At 40.3% G+C, this 16,558-nt stretch overlaps 1 protein-coding gene across 3 annotated transcripts in view; it reads left to right on the top strand.

Moving 5' to 3' along the window:
* The window catches only part of LOC117503956 (anoctamin-4-like), a 49,506-nt gene that overhangs the window by 14,376 nt on the left and 18,572 nt on the right, over nt 1–16,558 (top strand). For 2 of the 3 annotated variants that reach the window (XM_034163272.1, XM_034163274.1), the window contains 12 exons: nt 3,152–3,352; nt 4,561–4,709; nt 5,776–5,925; nt 8,083–8,183; nt 9,848–9,892; nt 9,962–10,093; nt 10,185–10,291; nt 11,267–11,322; nt 11,464–11,585; nt 13,269–13,403; nt 14,724–14,820; nt 14,989–15,049. In XM_034163272.1, coding sequence (XP_034019163.1) covers nt 3,152–3,352; nt 4,561–4,709; nt 5,776–5,925; nt 8,083–8,183; nt 9,848–9,892; nt 9,962–10,093; nt 10,185–10,291; nt 11,267–11,322; nt 11,464–11,585; nt 13,269–13,403; nt 14,724–14,820; nt 14,989–15,049 — 1,356 coding nt within the window. The remainder of the gene's footprint in view (nt 1–3,151; nt 3,353–4,560; nt 4,710–5,775; nt 5,926–8,082; nt 8,184–9,847; nt 9,893–9,961; nt 10,094–10,184; nt 10,292–11,266; nt 11,323–11,463; nt 11,586–13,268; nt 13,404–14,723; nt 14,821–14,988; nt 15,050–16,558) is intronic. The other variant, XM_034163273.1, reaches the window with a different exon arrangement.

A 16,558-nucleotide genomic window follows, 5' to 3' on the forward strand; every position in this document is an offset into this window, starting at 1 on the left:
TCATTGCTGTTCTGTTTGTGTCACACAATCCAAATAAGTGTTGCGCTGGGCAGTATGAAAGTTATAGTCCCTCTTTTTATTTCAGAGCTTGGTCTTTCAGTTTGAGAGCATGGTTTCTTTTATTTACTCGTTCTCCAAAGTACAGAACACTGTCTCACTCAGATCTTCTTTTTCTAAGTCTTATTTCTTGTTTTACAGTGGTTGGCATCATGTTAATGGCACGTTAATGCCACCTTCTGCTCCTCTGTGTGAATCACAGTACCTTATTCAGCACACAAAGCGGCTTGCCACACATGGAGATGGTGCCATCTTGTGGCTGTAGATGATAATGCAGTATTTTTCATATATAGGTTGCTTCGTAATATAAGTTGCAGGATCTCCCAAACTAAAATAGTAGTAGTAAATAAATAAATACAACTTATAGTTTGGAAAATATGTCAGAAGTACTTTGATACAAATATCCCTTCAGTAGCAACAAATGAAACCAAATGTTTTTGATAACTGCAGACCCTGGCCCACTCACTCATTTTAAATTTTATTTATTTATTTATCTTTTTTTTTTTTTTTTTTTTTTCAGAACTGGAGGCTTTTGAGCATAAACCACAACTTAAAAAAATACATTATTCAGCTTTAAAAGAACCCCTGAAATATTTGATCCACAAATGTTTTACATCTCTATCAGCCAGGAGAGATCTAAAAATTTCCTGACCAAAGGTCTAATTTGCTCGTCATAACAAGTTCAAACATAAGCAGTATAACATAACTCAAACATCCATCCATCCATCCATCTTCTACCGCTTAGTCCAATTAAGGGTCGCGGGGGGCTGGAGCCTATCCCAGCAGTCATAGAGCGCGAGGCGGGGTACACCCAGGACAGGACGCCAGTCTGTCGCAGGGACTCAAACATCTGGAAATCCAAAATATATGAAACAAATGATTTTAATTATTAACTACATAAAAACGATGAAACGTGTTTGTCTGCCAGCCCTTCAGTTGGCAGTGAGCTCAGTAGGAGCTTCAGTTACAGACGTACAATAGGCCTGTTAAAGTTTGATGGAGATGATGTTTGAATTGGCTCAGCTGCATGTAGACTACTACACGCAGAGTCCTCTGAGTGCTGATAATTATAGTCTTCTGCTTGCTCTGCCATTATTGAGAAAAAGACGCACTATCAGTGAGTTTCTTCGGTAGCGGAAAAAGACTTCAGTGGTCATAGCTCTCCCCATATTAAGACTTTAGGAAAAAGATTGTAATTAAGATTTTTTTTAATTAATAAGCAATTTAAATTGCATGTACCTTCTACCAAATCATTCCATGATTGGATTGGCTGCCTTCATAATATTATGCATATTTATTGAGCGTAAATACATTTTCTGCACAGAATGTTGGGGCTCGTTGTTCATGTCCTTCCAGGGTTTTTCTTTTCATGTATGTCAGAGAAACGTCAAACTCTTGATCATTAAACAGAAACATTGTGTTTAGTTCATGTGTAATAATGCAATGTATAGACATGCTTTGCATTGTTGAAATGAGGCGTTAGAGTTTATTGATAACAGCGATGTATATGCCTTAAAATGGAAAGTCATGACTGACAGGTATGCTAAACATTTTGGGGTCTTGATTTCACACTTGGTGCCTTCTGGCTACCTGCATGGTTGCAACCAGTGATGGAAGGAGACTGCTAGATGCTTTGCCTACTAGGTCACTTCAGAAGATTCTTGGGTTCCACTGGACTGGGAGACAGATGAGAAGTATCACTTGCATTGCAATGTTGTGTCAAGTGTGGCGTTTTGGGTATTTCTCTTTGTATGATCCACCACACAGGTGCTTCAGTATTGAGGACCTCAGTGGTCAGAGAAGGTGAAGGGCTGTGGGCGCATGATCGATTCTCCATCTGATGAGTTCTTCTATCTAAACCACTTGAAATAACATATGTCCAATATGTTCTCCAATGCACTTGCTTATTTTTTTTAGAATGTAAGAATTCTTATTTTAAGAAACAGCATAGGCTGTGGTGTGCACATGTGCTATACAGAGTTAAACTCACCCACAGGGAAATGTTGTGTTACAAAGTGAGTTACACTTACAGAAATAGCTGTAAGTTCTACTCCCAGTGTGACTTACATATTTTTATTTAGACTTAGACAACTTAATTCATCCCACCAGGGGCAATTAGTTTCAGCAGCTTGCGTACTGGCATACAAAACACAATAACCACCCAATACAGAAAAACACATAGAAGATAAGTTAGCATAAAATAGAATAAAAATACCATGGGATACAGTGTCATCACAACCATCTAATATATATATATATATACATATACATGTGCATACACACATACATACACATATAGACCCTACAAAGAGTTTAAGAGACGAATAGCAGAGGGGATAAAAGATTTTAACAACCGGTTCGTCCTGCAGACAGGTGAAACATAACGACGACCTGAAGGCAACAGGGATAATTCACCTGCCAGCACGTGACCAGGAGAAGACAAAATACAATTTGCCTTCCTCAAAATTTGCTGGTCACAAAAACTAGTTAGATCCCTAAATTTCACTCCGGTGATCTTTGAACATATTTTTATAATACTATACAAACTGTTTTTATCTTTCAGTGCGAGGCTGGGAAACCAGCAGATGAAAGAAAAACACAGGAGACTTTCAATAAATTTGAATTTGTCACTTCATAATGTGCTTTTTTTGAAAGGTGCCACTTATGCTCTGGAGTGACTGATACGGTACTTTTGAGGGGTGTGGATGTATTGGTTGTGCTTGCCATCAGTACCCCAGGCGGTTGTATGGTGTGGTAGTGTCGGTGATGTGCGCCACCAGTACATGCTCACAGACTTGACTTGATTTGATTTCACAGTTAGATACGGTTGCTGTTTAATGTTAACCATCATCAAGTCCCACAATCCTGTTTTGTGCAGATTCCCCATTATAGAGCTTAGAGCACGTGTGAATTCTGTGGTACTTCATCATACTTTTTAACAGTTTCAATTATGGGACCGTTTGAGCTCATGACATAACATGCAAGAATTAATTTGTTCCTTTCTGTCCTTAGTCCATTCTGTCCACATTCCCTAGCTTGAATGATTGCAGAATGGAAAGGGAGAACCTGAAATGAAGCTCTCTGTGTCCTCCAGGTGTAGGTTTGTCTCTACATGGGTCTGAGTCCCAGCAGCAGAGCCCCCACCAAAGCAGAGTCCTGCTGCAGCCCTCGGGCTTTGGCTACCAGGCAGCGGACAGACCTCTTGTCTTCCCCTCCTATGGGACTGATGACATCATGGAGGAGTCATCAGCTGAGCCCCCAGACTCCAGCTCTCAAAGCGACATGCCTCCACCTGGTGAGACCGGCCACCACTTGACTGCAAAATTGTGGTTCAAAATCTTTCATCCACAAGCAACTGTTTCATTGTCAAGCAGTGGAAATACTGAGGAAAAGCTCCATCAGTAATACGAGTACACATAAAAAAAAGACTGTCATGTTGATGTTTCAAAATCACTTTTGATAGCGCAGCATGTAGCTGAAATTTTAGTCCCGTCAAATGTAGGGATGGTCCAAACTTTAAACCCCGGTCACACGGCACAAGGCGATAGCTGGACAAAGGATTAAAAAGTCAAAGATCGTCAACAAAAGGTGGATGAAAGATCCTTAAAACAAAATTCGTTGACGACGTCTGCGAAGACTGCAACAAAGGAAATACGGATGAATTGAGGTTGTCGGTGATATTAGTTCAACTTTTTCAACCGTTTAAAAATTCTGACGACACGCCAGCTGCAGGAACGAAGCTGACCGAAGGTTTAACAATACCTCTGCAAGTCAGCGGAAGTCCAGATTTCTTGTTTCATTTGGGATTCATTGTCCTTCGTTAGTGCCATGTGACCGAGACTTGAGGCAGTTCTTCCTGATGAACACCTGGAACATCCTTTCTCTCTGCAATGATGACCACATTTCACCTCGATAAAGGGAGTTTGGAAAGCTTTGTATTGCACTAGCAATGCTGTTTGAGGTCTCCAGATGTGTAATTCCCCAGTTCTCAGTGGGTATATAGTCACTGAGACTGGTCTCACCAATGAACAGCATATGAAGAAAGTGTCACTAATAGTGGCTTTTTCTAAAACACACACGCAACTGACAGAGCATGTTGTCCAGTGATGCCTTGTTGTGTCGACTGACTTCGGTACTTTTGACTCTGAAGGAAGGTTCGTTGACCTTGAATTTGCAGAGGCTTGTGATCTTTGTGGAATCACCTGATGCCTTGATTGCAGCACTTGAGAAGCTGAGTGAGGAGTCAGGTGTTTGGTTTTGTGATTATCCGTTGTCAAGACTAAGATCCAGGGTCTCAGTGCCTTCTAGACTCAGCCATCAGGACTGTAACTGTATGTGGTGAAACTGTCAAACATGTTGAGAGATTCCTATGTTCTCACACATAATTCACAAACACACTGACGGTAGATGCTGTACAACGGCAATTACAATCACAATATTTGCAATGTTCCTGAGATATCAAGCCCCAGTTGATCTTACTTCATATCTGCACCTCACTTTCAGTTGTGAAAGATGGTAAAGTGTTGCTTGAGAGAGAAAGACCAGATGACATCAGCAGTCCCTCAAGAGATGAAGACAGCACCCTGTTCAAGCCGGGGACCCGCACCAGCATCCTTGAGGAAAACACAAAGATGGACTCCAGCGTCCCAGAGGTCTGTGATGAAACACAATCTGCTGTGTACAACTCCTGCAGTCGCTTCTTTCACTCTGCATGTGGAACGGATTGTACATGTTACTAAAATCAACTTCATTAATGATAAATAATGCAGGAAAAGTATATGTCAGTGAGGCAGCAACCAGTGGGATGGACAACAGTATGCACAGGGAGTCAGTCAGTCATGTGATATTTCACTTATGAATGGGATCCCTTAAGTTACACTGGTGAAATTGTCACCAAAGCAGAATCATCAAAAGTCATCGAGCGTACTTTGTGCAAATTTTGTGAGAGCAATAACTTCTTGTTTAACTGTCTGATTACCACTAATCTTGGTATGTGTGTTGAGTATATTGACCCCATGAAGCTTATCAACTTTGGGGTCAAAAGGTCAATGTCACTGGAGCATACTTTGCAAAAAAAAAAATGTTGTGAGTGCAATAATTCTTTACTTTATTACTTGATTGCCACCAAACATGGTATGTAGGTTAGGCATGTTGACTCCAAGACTCCTGTTGATTTGAGAGTTGAAAGATCAAAGGTCAAAATCACTGAACTGTACTTTTATAAAAGGCTTCTGCAGAAAAGTGTCACTTGTCAATGGTGATCTTATTAGCGTTTGCCCTGGGAACCATGCCTTCATGCAGATTATGCACAATATACACAAGCTGAAACACTGCATGATTGTGACATCATGTCAGTTTCATGCAACACTGCTATGAGTCAGTAGTACTACAAGCAGCAGTGGAAAAGGAAGCACCTTTTACCAGAAACGAGTGGAGTTGAGCTGTTAATTCCTCCATTTGAAGAATTTTTTCAAACTGGGAGGAGATTGTGTGGTGGACTCCTAGTGCCCTGGAAGTACTCCAGATCCCATCTGCTCTGGGAATACCTTGGGATCCTCTAGAAAGTGTTTAAAGGATGTGGCTAAGAAGGAAGTCTAGAGTACTGCACTCAGTCTGGGAGCAGGACAACTGGTCGAACATAAACCAGCATTGTTCTTCTCTTCTCCAGTGGTTGATTATTGTTCTCTCTTGATTCCGTGTCCACCTGCCTGTTCCCAGGGGCAGAGCAAGTCAAGCGGCCTTTGCTTCAGCAATGGAAAAAGCCGCATTGATTACATCCTCGTGTACAGGAAATCCAGCTCACAATCAGAGAAGCGAGAGGTGTTTGAGCGCAACATCCGTGCAGAAGGCCTACACATGGAAAAGGAGGTAAGAAGAAGCATGTACAGTAGTGTTCAGAATAATAGTAGTGCTATGTGACTAAAAAGATTAATCCAGGTTTTGAGTGTATTTCTTATTGTTACATGGGAAACAAGGTACCAGTAGATTCAGTAGATTCTCACAAATCCAACAAGACCAAGCATTCATGATATGCACACTCTTAAGGCTATGAAATTGGGCTATTAATAAAAAAAAAGTAGAAAAGGGGGTGTTCACAATAACAGTAGTGTGGCATTCAGTCAGTGAGTTTGTCAGTTTTGTGGAACAAACAGGTGTGAATCAGGTGTCCCCTATTTAAGGATGAAGCCAGCACCTGTTGAACATGCTTTTCTCTTTGAAAGCCTGAGGAAAATGGGACGTTCAAGACGTTGTTCAGAAGAACAGCGTAGTTTGATTAAAAAGTTGATTGGAGAGGAGAAAACGTATACGGAGGTACAAAAAATTATAGGCTGTTCATCTACAATGATCTCCAATGCTTTAAAATGGACAAAAAAAACAAAAAAAAAACAGAGACATATGGAAGAAAACAGAAAACAACCATCAAAATGGATAGAAGAATAACCAGAATGGCAAAGGCTCACCCACTGATCAGCTCCAGGATGATCAAAGACAGTCTGGAGTTACCTGTAAGTGCTGTGACAGTTAGAAGACACCTGTGTGAAGCTAATTTATTTGCAAGAATCCCCCGCAAAGTCCCTCTGTTAAATAAAAGACATGTGCAGAAGAGGTTACAATTTGCCAAAGAACACATCAACTGCCCTAAAGAGAAATGGAGGAATATTTTGTGGACTGATGAGAGTAAAATTGTTCTTTTTGGGTCCAAGGGCCGCAGACAGTTTGTGAGACGACCCCCAAACTCTGAATTCAAGCCACAGTTCACAGTGAAGACAGTGAAGCATGGTGGTGCAAGCATCATGATATGGGCATGTTTCTCCTACTATGGTGTTGGGCCTATATATCACATACCAGGTATCATGGATCAGTTTGGATATGTCAAAATACTTGAAGAGGTCATGTTGCCTTATGCTGAAGAGGACATGCCCTTGAAATGGGTGTTTCAACAAGACAATGACCCCAAGCACACTAGTAAACAAGCAAAATATTGGTTCCAAACCAACAAAATTAATGCCTCGCAGATGTGAAGAAATCATGAAAAACTGTGGTTATACAACTAAATACTAGTTTAGTGATTCACAGGATTGCTAAAAAAGCAGTTTGAACATAATAGTTTTGAGTTTGTAGCATCAACAGCAGATGCTACTATTATTGTGAACACCCCCTTTTTTTTTTCTTTTTTTTTACTAATAGCCCAGTTTCATAGCCTTAAGAGTGTGCATATCATGAATGCTTGATCTTGTTGGATTTGTGAGAATCTACTGAATCTACTGGTACCTTGTTTCCAATAAGTTAATTGTTAACAATAAGAAATATACTCAAAACCTGGATTAATCTTTTTAGTCACATAGCACTACTATTATTCTGAACACTACTGTAAAACACTAAGGGCCCTTGGGCAAGGTCCTTAATCCCCTAGTTGCTCCCAGTGTATAGTGAGTAAGCAGCATCCTCACATCGGGGTGAATGTGAGGCATCATTGTAAAGCACTCTGAGCATCTAATGCAAATGGAAAAAGCGCAATATAAATGCAGTCCATTTATTTATTTATTTTATGTAGTTCTGCCAGCTGTCTCATGATGCTTTTTATAGCACTCACTCAAAAAGTGGAGCATTTCGTTTGCCAAATCCACTCTGATCTGTATCAGGGAAGATTTAGACTTTTTTCTTTTTTCTTTTTTTTTTTTTTTTGAAGGATTACATCTGTTTAATAATAAAGCCTGATTTATATTTGAAACCCAGCAGTCATAAACGCTCGCATCGTCTCGCCTCTGCTCCTTCACACAGCTCTGCAGCTGCACCACAGCGGCTGCCTCGGTTAAAAAGAAAGAAAAAAGAAGTGCTGCAAAGCAGACTTATTTTTCATTATCTTTACTTTTATATCTGTTATAATGCTTCCCTAAAAGGCTGCTCTAGTTTCTTTCACCAAATGTTTTAAAGAGCACACGCTGAATTTACTTTGATTCTTACCCTTATCACCTCTGTGAATGAAAAGTTTAGTAATGAAGTGTGTGTTGGACTTTTCTGCAGGCTTCCGTGACAAACTGTGACGTGATCTTTCTGAAGCTTCACGCACCGTGGGAGGTTCTTTGTCGCTATGCAGAGCTCATGAACATAAGAATGCCTTTTAGGTGAGAAAATGTTCCCTGAGAATACAAGCCTTACGTCCCCACCCAGTTTCACTGAAACCTGCGAACAGACGGACAAACAAGTCCTGTATCAACTCTGTAATGCAAATCCTGCCAAAGTGCCATTCTTACTGTGCATTCTGGAAGATCATAGTTTGAAACCGTGTGCATACTGTGGAGAACCTTTGAGGATCTGGGAGGATGTTTTTGATGAACCGAAATACACCCCAAGGCCACTTTATTAGGTACACCTGTTCAGTTGCTTTTTAACACAAATGGCTAATCAGCCAATCACATTGCAGCAACTCATTGCATTTAGGCATCTAGACTTGGTGAAGAGGACTTGCTGAAGTTCAAACCGAGCATCAGAATGGGGAAGAAAAGGGATTTAAGTAACTTTGAACTTGGCATGGTTGCATACCTGCCAACATTTGAACTTACCAATGCGGGACACCCACGCGTGGCTGCGAGCACCAAGGGCACAATGCGTAACTAGGGGGGGGTCCAGGGGCATGCCTGGAACTACACAAATGCAGGACAAATGGGCATCCCGCACACCCCCATGCGGGACACGTGGGTAAATACCAGGACTGTCCCACCCAATGGGGGATGGTTGGCAGCGCTGTTGGTCGTTGGTGCCAGACGGGCTGGTCTAAGTATTTCAGAAATTACTGATCTACTAGGATTTTTACATACAGCCATCTCTAGGGTTTACAGAGAATGGTCCAAGAAAGAGAAGATATCCAGTGAGCGGCAGTTGTGTGGATGAAAATGACTTGTTGATGTCAGAGGAGAACGGGCAGACTGGTTGAATTGGCGACTGAGATGCTGTCATGTCAATATGGACCAACATCTCTGAGGAATGTTTCCAACACCTTTTTGAATCTGTGCCATGAAGAATTAAGGCATTTCTGATATGGGGGGGGGGGGGGGGGTACTAGCAAGGTGTACCTAATACAGTGGCCGGTGCTTGTATTTAATCATTGTGCTGTGGGCCTCTTTTAACTGTGGCAGGATTATCAATAAGCTTGAAAATTTCATTTTTTTCCATCTCGAACTTTCATACTTTGATAATCCTTTATGATTCCATGGAACTTATAACGTTGCAGAAACTATAACATCACTAAGAGGTTTTGTGAAAGCTCCATAGTTGTGCAAATATTATGCTACTGGTGCACTGCGATTGTTTTTCCACATCATATGGCACTCAATCACATTTGTGGGCATCCGTGATCTTTACATGCCAGTTTGTCACAGCAATTATGACCACCCCGGTTGCATGTCATGGAACTGTCTTTATTTTTATTTATTTCCTTTATATAGCGCCAAATCACAACAGAGTTGCCTCAAGGCGCGTCACACAGGTAAGGTCTAACCTTACCAACCCCCCGAGCAACAGTGGTAAGGAAAAACTCCCTCTGAGGAAGAAACCTCAAGCAGACCAGACTCAAAGGGGTGACCCTCTGCTTGGGCCATGCTACAAACATAAATTACAGAAACATAAATGTTTCTGTAATTTATGTCAAACAAAATAATAATAAATAATAAGCAAAATAATAATGCTAATTGGGCGGAGAACGCTACCTCCATGGTGGAGGTAAAAATTTTAATGTGTGGTATTATAGTCATCATGAATTCTTTATCATTATACCCCTTATATTTTTCAGGAGAAAAATTCTTTATACGCACCGACGGCACAAGTTGATGAGCAGGTGAGTCTGATTTTTGAACGAGATGGAAGTACAAATCCAGGTAGTGTTGACACAAATGTCCCCCTGTAGGATAGAGAAGCGTATCAACAGGTTCAGGGTTTGGCTTCCCCGCAAGCCCATGAAGTTCGACAGCGACACTCTGCCAGACCTGGAGGAGAACGAGAGCTTTACTGCCCCCTTCAGTCGGTCAAGGATACATCAGTGAGTTTAACAAACTTTTATTTTTAAAACCAGTTGCAACAACTTTGCAAATAAACAAGCAAACAAACAAAACCATTTCGTTTTGCTACAGTTTCATCATCCACAACAAAGACACATTTTTCAACAACGCCACCAGAAGTCGCATCGTCCACCACATCCTCCAGCGGGTCAAATATGAGGAAGGCAAAAATAAGATGGGTATGTGTTTCCACAGCCGCACATGTGCCAAAAGCAAAATAATTGAACAGTTAGCATTTGCAGGCAGACATAAAACCAAATCAGTCGGATTTAATGTATTTCCAAATCTATTTTTGTCCAAATATACTGGTACATTTTTCCTGCTGCATGTTCTCTTTCCTGAATTCTAATCTTAATTTCCAGCAGCGGTGGGCGCAGTTCAGCTAATCTGCTAACGGCTAATAAGCAATGCTAACTTTTTGTGAGCACATTTTTCTTTTTAGCTAATTTTGAAAGCCATTAGTGCACCAGTTAGCTGCCACTAAATTTACTTCCACCAACTCTGAGTCAGCTAACAATTTCTGGACAAAGTTTAACAGTCATAAATGTTTGCATTACACATTTAATCCTGTTGGAGTTTATACCCTAAACCGATAAGAAAAATTGATGTATCGTGTGACGGTAACAAGCATCACCACAAGGAGATGGAAGTCTTTTTATTTCTTAATACTTTTTTTATTATTAATTTAATACTTCCTGTCCTGCAACTAAACTCTGTTTTAAATGGAAAACACCATTTAATTTCATTTCTCCATTCAATTTTTAATGTATATTTTTATCATCATCTGATTTTTGATATGCTAATCCTTTTTGAGAACCTTTATTTTAACGCTACAACATATTAAATTTTCAGCTTTTTGTATGTTTTTCAGGGTTTTACAGATTTAAAACAACAAAAACACAAAGCTAAACTCGTATTACAAAAGTTACTGGTTGTTGTTGTTAGCTTCAGATAAATGCTTTAGGTTTAACGTTATCACAGTTAGCGGATTAGCAGTCATTGAAGCTAACCTTTCGCTTAGCTGTACTCACCACTGCTTTACCATTAGGTTACAAGAGTCCAGTGAACATGTTTTCTATCTCTGTTAGGCTGCTTGATTAACACCATCAAATATGTTTAGTTCTTGCTTCATAATTTTCTCTCATTAATTCCAGGACTTAATCGTCTTTTGAGCAATAACTCTTATGAGGCAGCCTTCCCTCTGCACGAGGTAATTTGTGTTACTCTCTGCAGTGACTTTTGCCTTAGATTTGACGCTTTCTGCTTTCAATTACGTATCAGTCCTTGCTGCTTGCTATGACATGCACGCGGTTCGCTGTGCTAATTAGCATGCATACGTATGTTTTGACAGGGAAGCTACCACAGCAAAAACTCCATCAGAACACACGGGGCAGAAAATCATCGACGCCTGCTGTACGAGTGCTGGGCATGGTGGGGGGTTTGGTATAAGTATCAACCGCTGGATCTCATCAGGTATCTAATTATACAAGCCAGATAAGAACAGCTTTGCACAACTTTGTAGTAGTACCTGTGGACTTAAAGACCGTAACGACTGAGGATATTTGACATTTAACCCCTATGACCTTGGATTTCTGCTAAATGCGTGACTTCTAGTTGATCTTACCAGGGAAATTCTGGGATCCACCAATATATGTGGCCCGTTTGGTGCAAATCAGAGTGAACAATGCCAGTTGAGAACTTTGAGCACAAATTGTTTTTGACCTTTAGCTAATTTGATGCCACCTTGGCAGTTTCAGATCCTACCTACCTATGTGTGCTAGGTTTGGTTCACATTGGAGTGTGGAAAAAACTAATTGTTTTGTTGTGATTTAGAGCTGTAAAAATAAACAAAATTTGCCCCATTGCCTCAACAATGCTGCCGCATTGAAATATGGCAGATGTGAAATATGGTATATTTTATATACTCAACAAAAATATAAACGCAACACTTTTGGTTTTGCTCCCATTTTGTATGAGATGAACTCAAAGATCTAAAACTTTTTCCACATACACAATATCACCATTTCCCTCAAATATTGTTCACAAACCAGTCGAAATCTGTGATAGTGAGCACTTCTCCTTTGCTGAGATAATCCATCCCACCTCACAGGTGTGCCATACCAAGATGCTGATTAGACACCATGATTAGTGCACAGGTGTGCCTTAGACTGCCCACAATAAAAGGCCACTCTGAAAGGTGCAGTTTTGTTTTATTGGGGGGGATACCAGTCAGTATCTGGTGTGACCACCATTTGCCTCATGCAGTGCAACACATCTCCGTCGCATCATCCGTGAAGAGAACACCTCTCCAACGTGCCAAACGCCAGCGAATGTGAGCATTTGCCCACTCAAGTCTGTTACGATGACGAACTGGAGTCAGGTCGAGACCCCGATGAGGACGACGAGCATGCAGATGAGCTTCCCTGAGACGGTTTCTGACAATTTGTGCAGAAATTCTTTGGTTATGCAAACCGATTGTTTCAGCAGCTGTCCGAGTGGCTGGTCTCAGACGATCTTGGAGGTGAACATGCTGGATGTGGAGGTCCTGGGCTGGTGTGGTTACACGTGGTCTGCGGTTGTGAGGCTGGTTGGATGTACTGCCAAATTCTCTGAAACGCCTTTGGAGACGGCTTATGGTAGAGAAATGAACATTCAATACACAAGCAACAGCTCTGGTTGACATTCCTGCTGTCAGCATGCCAACTGCACGCTCCCTCAAATCTTGCGACATCTGTGGCATTGTGCTGTGTGATAAAACTGCACCTTTCAGAGTGGCCTTTTATTGTGGGCAGTCTAAGGCACACCTGTGCACTAATCATGGTGTCTAATCAGCATCTTGGTATGGCACACCTGTGAGGTGGGATGGATTATCTCAGCAAAGGAGAAGTGCTCACTATCACAGATTTAGACTGGTTTGTGAACATTATTTGAGGGAAATGGTGATATTGTGTATGTGGAAAAAGTTTTAGATCTTTGAGTTCATCTCATACAAAATGGGAGCAAAACCAAAAGTGTTGCGTTTATATTTTTGTTGAGTATATTTAAAGTCAGAACAGTTTGAATACAAGAGAGACCCTGAAGATATGAAGGGACGTTTATGGATTTGAGCGCGTACGCTAGTCTGACTTCTCCGCGTCTGCTGTGCTGCTGTTTCAGGAAGTATTTTGGGGAGAAGATTGGTCTGTACTTCGCGTGGCTCGGCTGGTACACGGGGATGCTTTTTCCCGCCGCGCTCGTCGGCCTCCTGGTGTTCCTGTACGGCATCTTCACTGTGGAGCACTGCCAGGTCAGGTAAACACACCTCCTGTTTATTTTTTGTTTGTTTATATAAGAACAATGCAAAAAATATATATAATGTAAAGAATGTAAAATAAGTTATTGCACTCACAAGAATTGGACTTTTTAACCCCAAAATCAGTAGGCTTCTTGGGGTCACTATGTTTGGTGACAATCAGACAGTACAACTGAAGTAACCTCACTCAGTTTGTTTGTAGTCCACTTAAACTGCTTATTAACTCATGTAAAAAGTGTAGTATGGTGTGGTAAATCTATCACAAACAGACCGTCCTATAAAACCAAGTGATTGGGCAGGACTGAGACCGGATCAGGGAAACCACCAAGACCCAGAGACAACTTTGAAGGTGTTTAACAGAATAAATCAGTGCTTTCTGTTTAAAATAAATGTGTAAAATTGTTGATTAGATTGATGTTTGAAGTAGTGCTGAAAATTAATTGTGGAATAATACTTTCTCTTGAAGAACATAACATTATTAGCTGTTTGAGGTCGACTATAGAAGTTACAAAATGGACTATGCTCGAAGACTGGATCTGAAGACCCAATCTCTCCTCCCCTCCCCAACCAACTGGTGCTGTCCTGGACATCTGCATGGACTTAATTCTCAAAAATTTAATGTTCCTCTGTATTGTTAAAAATGTCTTATTAATATGATCTAAGCAGTGGGTCACCCCGTTGAGTCTGGACTGCTTGAGGTTTCTTCCTCAAAATTATCAGAGAGTTTTTTCTTACCACTGTCGCCCGTGTGCTTGCTCTAGGGGTTGGTAAGGTTAGGCCTTACTTATGTGAAGCACCTTGAGGCAGCTTTGCTGTGATTTGGCGCTATATAAATGAAATAAATTGAAATTGATTGAGGATTTATGCCAACTTCTTCTTAAAACGGTGCAGCCAGTGGGCTAATGTCAGTCAGCCTTCAGTTCTATTGGCCTGATTGTCACCAAACGTGGTGCGTGCATTATGCATAATGACTCCAAAAAGGTCTAGTGAGGTTGGGGTGAAAAGTTCAAAAATCAAGGTCACTGGAGCATACTTTGAAAAACTGAGACTGTCACCAAACATAGTATGTGCGGTATGTATACTGGCTCCAAGATGCCTATTGGCTTTGGGGTTAAGAGGTCAAAGGTCAGAAAAGCATCACTAGTCATTGATAAGCTCATTAATGTTTGCCCAGTGCGCCGTGGGTTAGTGCAGACTATCCACTTGTTTTATTTTATCAATATAGAAAGAAATACAGTTTTGAGTTTTTCGATTTAATGTCACTCGTAGGCCCTACGGTGGTGTTGTTGAGTTATGTAATGTTCTTTGATGTTCTCCAGTAATGAAATCTGCCAGGCCACTGACATCATCATGTGCCCCATCTGTGACCAGTACTGTCCCTACCTGAGGCTATCAGACAGCTGCATCTATGCCAAGGTACGTTCTGTCAGCACACAACCAGATGACGACGTCTTCTCACTTCTAGCTGTAACTCTGAATGAGCACTGCAGAAATTAAGGAATGTTGACTCAAAAAGTGTTGCATTGTGGCTTGAATGACCTCCTTCCTCTACTTGTTTTGTTTTTTTTTTTCCTTCCATCTCAGGTCACCCACCTCTTTGACAACGGGGCGACGGTTTTCTTTGCTGTTTTCATGGCTGTTTGGGGTAAGTGATTATTTTGTAGTAACAAATAAGTCTCTCGTAACAAATAAATAAATAAAAAAGCCTCTTTGTCTGTTGTGGGGCAGACTGACAAATGTGTGACCCTTCAGGAATAAATAAATTAACAATTAATGTTAAATACTGCATTATTGCTTTGAATCCACGAACTATTGGAAAATTTGAATTTATAAGCTCAGTTTGTACTTGAACAAAAACAAAAAACATTTTCCAGAAATGAAAGTGATCAATCAGTGCTGTATCCACACCTATATATAAGAAATCAACTTTTAATTTCCTCTTATAACAAAGCTTATTCCCTCTAAAAAACAAAACAAAACCCTATAAAACTAACTATAACTTGGTCTATATATTGCAAAAACCTTTTTTAATCTCTTTGGCACAAATATGGACAAATTATTTATTAAAAAATTGTTGACTGGTTTGTAAAATGCACACTAGTTCATAGAGACGCACAGTCTGATTATTTATCTTTGAGTTAAATATTGTTTGTGTTACATACTAAACACTTCAGTATTCCACAATGCTATACCTATTGAAACTCCCTGACTGGAAGCAAAATTTACACCTGAACCAGCTGATTTGAGACTTTCGTGATGTCACAAAGCCCATTATTTTTCTGCCCCGTATGTCACGTAAGTGTATGTATCTGAACTTCTGTGGGTTTTTTTGCTCCAAATTTTGATATCTGAAAGTCTGTAATTTGTGTAACTGTCTTAAAGGCACCCATCGCCCAATATGATGTTTCTTGCCTTTAATAAGGTGACGTTGAAATTGTAGCTAAAGAATGCCACATGTTAAATGCCAGAAGCATCAGGAGCATGTCAGTTCTGAATGAGGTCCCAGGGTATGACAGTCGCAAAGTTAGAGTTTGTGGCAGCTTCATGTTCTTCGTGTTCACTGCGATCAACCGCTGCAAACAAATATGAAGAAGGTTCATCATAAAGCTGGTAGCTGCTGTGTTTATGGACATCTGAAGGACAGATTGAGGGACCTGAAGACAAAAGGAAGAAGACTGTAAGATCTCCGTGCTGCTGAAGACACAGAAGTGTGATGCATGAAGTTATGTGATTCTTTTTTTAACTATGTCATTTGCAAAGGTTTTCACCCAATCCAGATACTATATATATATATATATATATATATATATATATATATATATATATATATATATATATATATATATATATATATATATGGTTTTATCCTACATGAAACAACACACATCATCTCCCAACTCAGGCCCATGTTGCAGTCTGTCAAAAAGCTGATGCACAATACTGTAATAACACAAAACCTTGCTAAGGACAGGTTTAATTAGAGTTGATATCTTAATTGTATTTGGCTTCATCCAAAAATAAGTAACATATGTGCTAATGGATGCACAAGTCCTGCACTGACTGTAGTTTTTCAATATTCAAAACAATGTGATCATTTTTCATTCACTGTTTTATTATGTTTCAACACCAGAGGGCGATAATCAACTGGAACTTT

Source organism: Thalassophryne amazonica, chromosome 22 (genome assembly GCF_902500255.1).
Source record: "Thalassophryne amazonica chromosome 22, fThaAma1.1, whole genome shotgun sequence".
NCBI lineage: Eukaryota > Metazoa > Chordata > Actinopteri > Batrachoidiformes > Batrachoididae > Thalassophryne > Thalassophryne amazonica.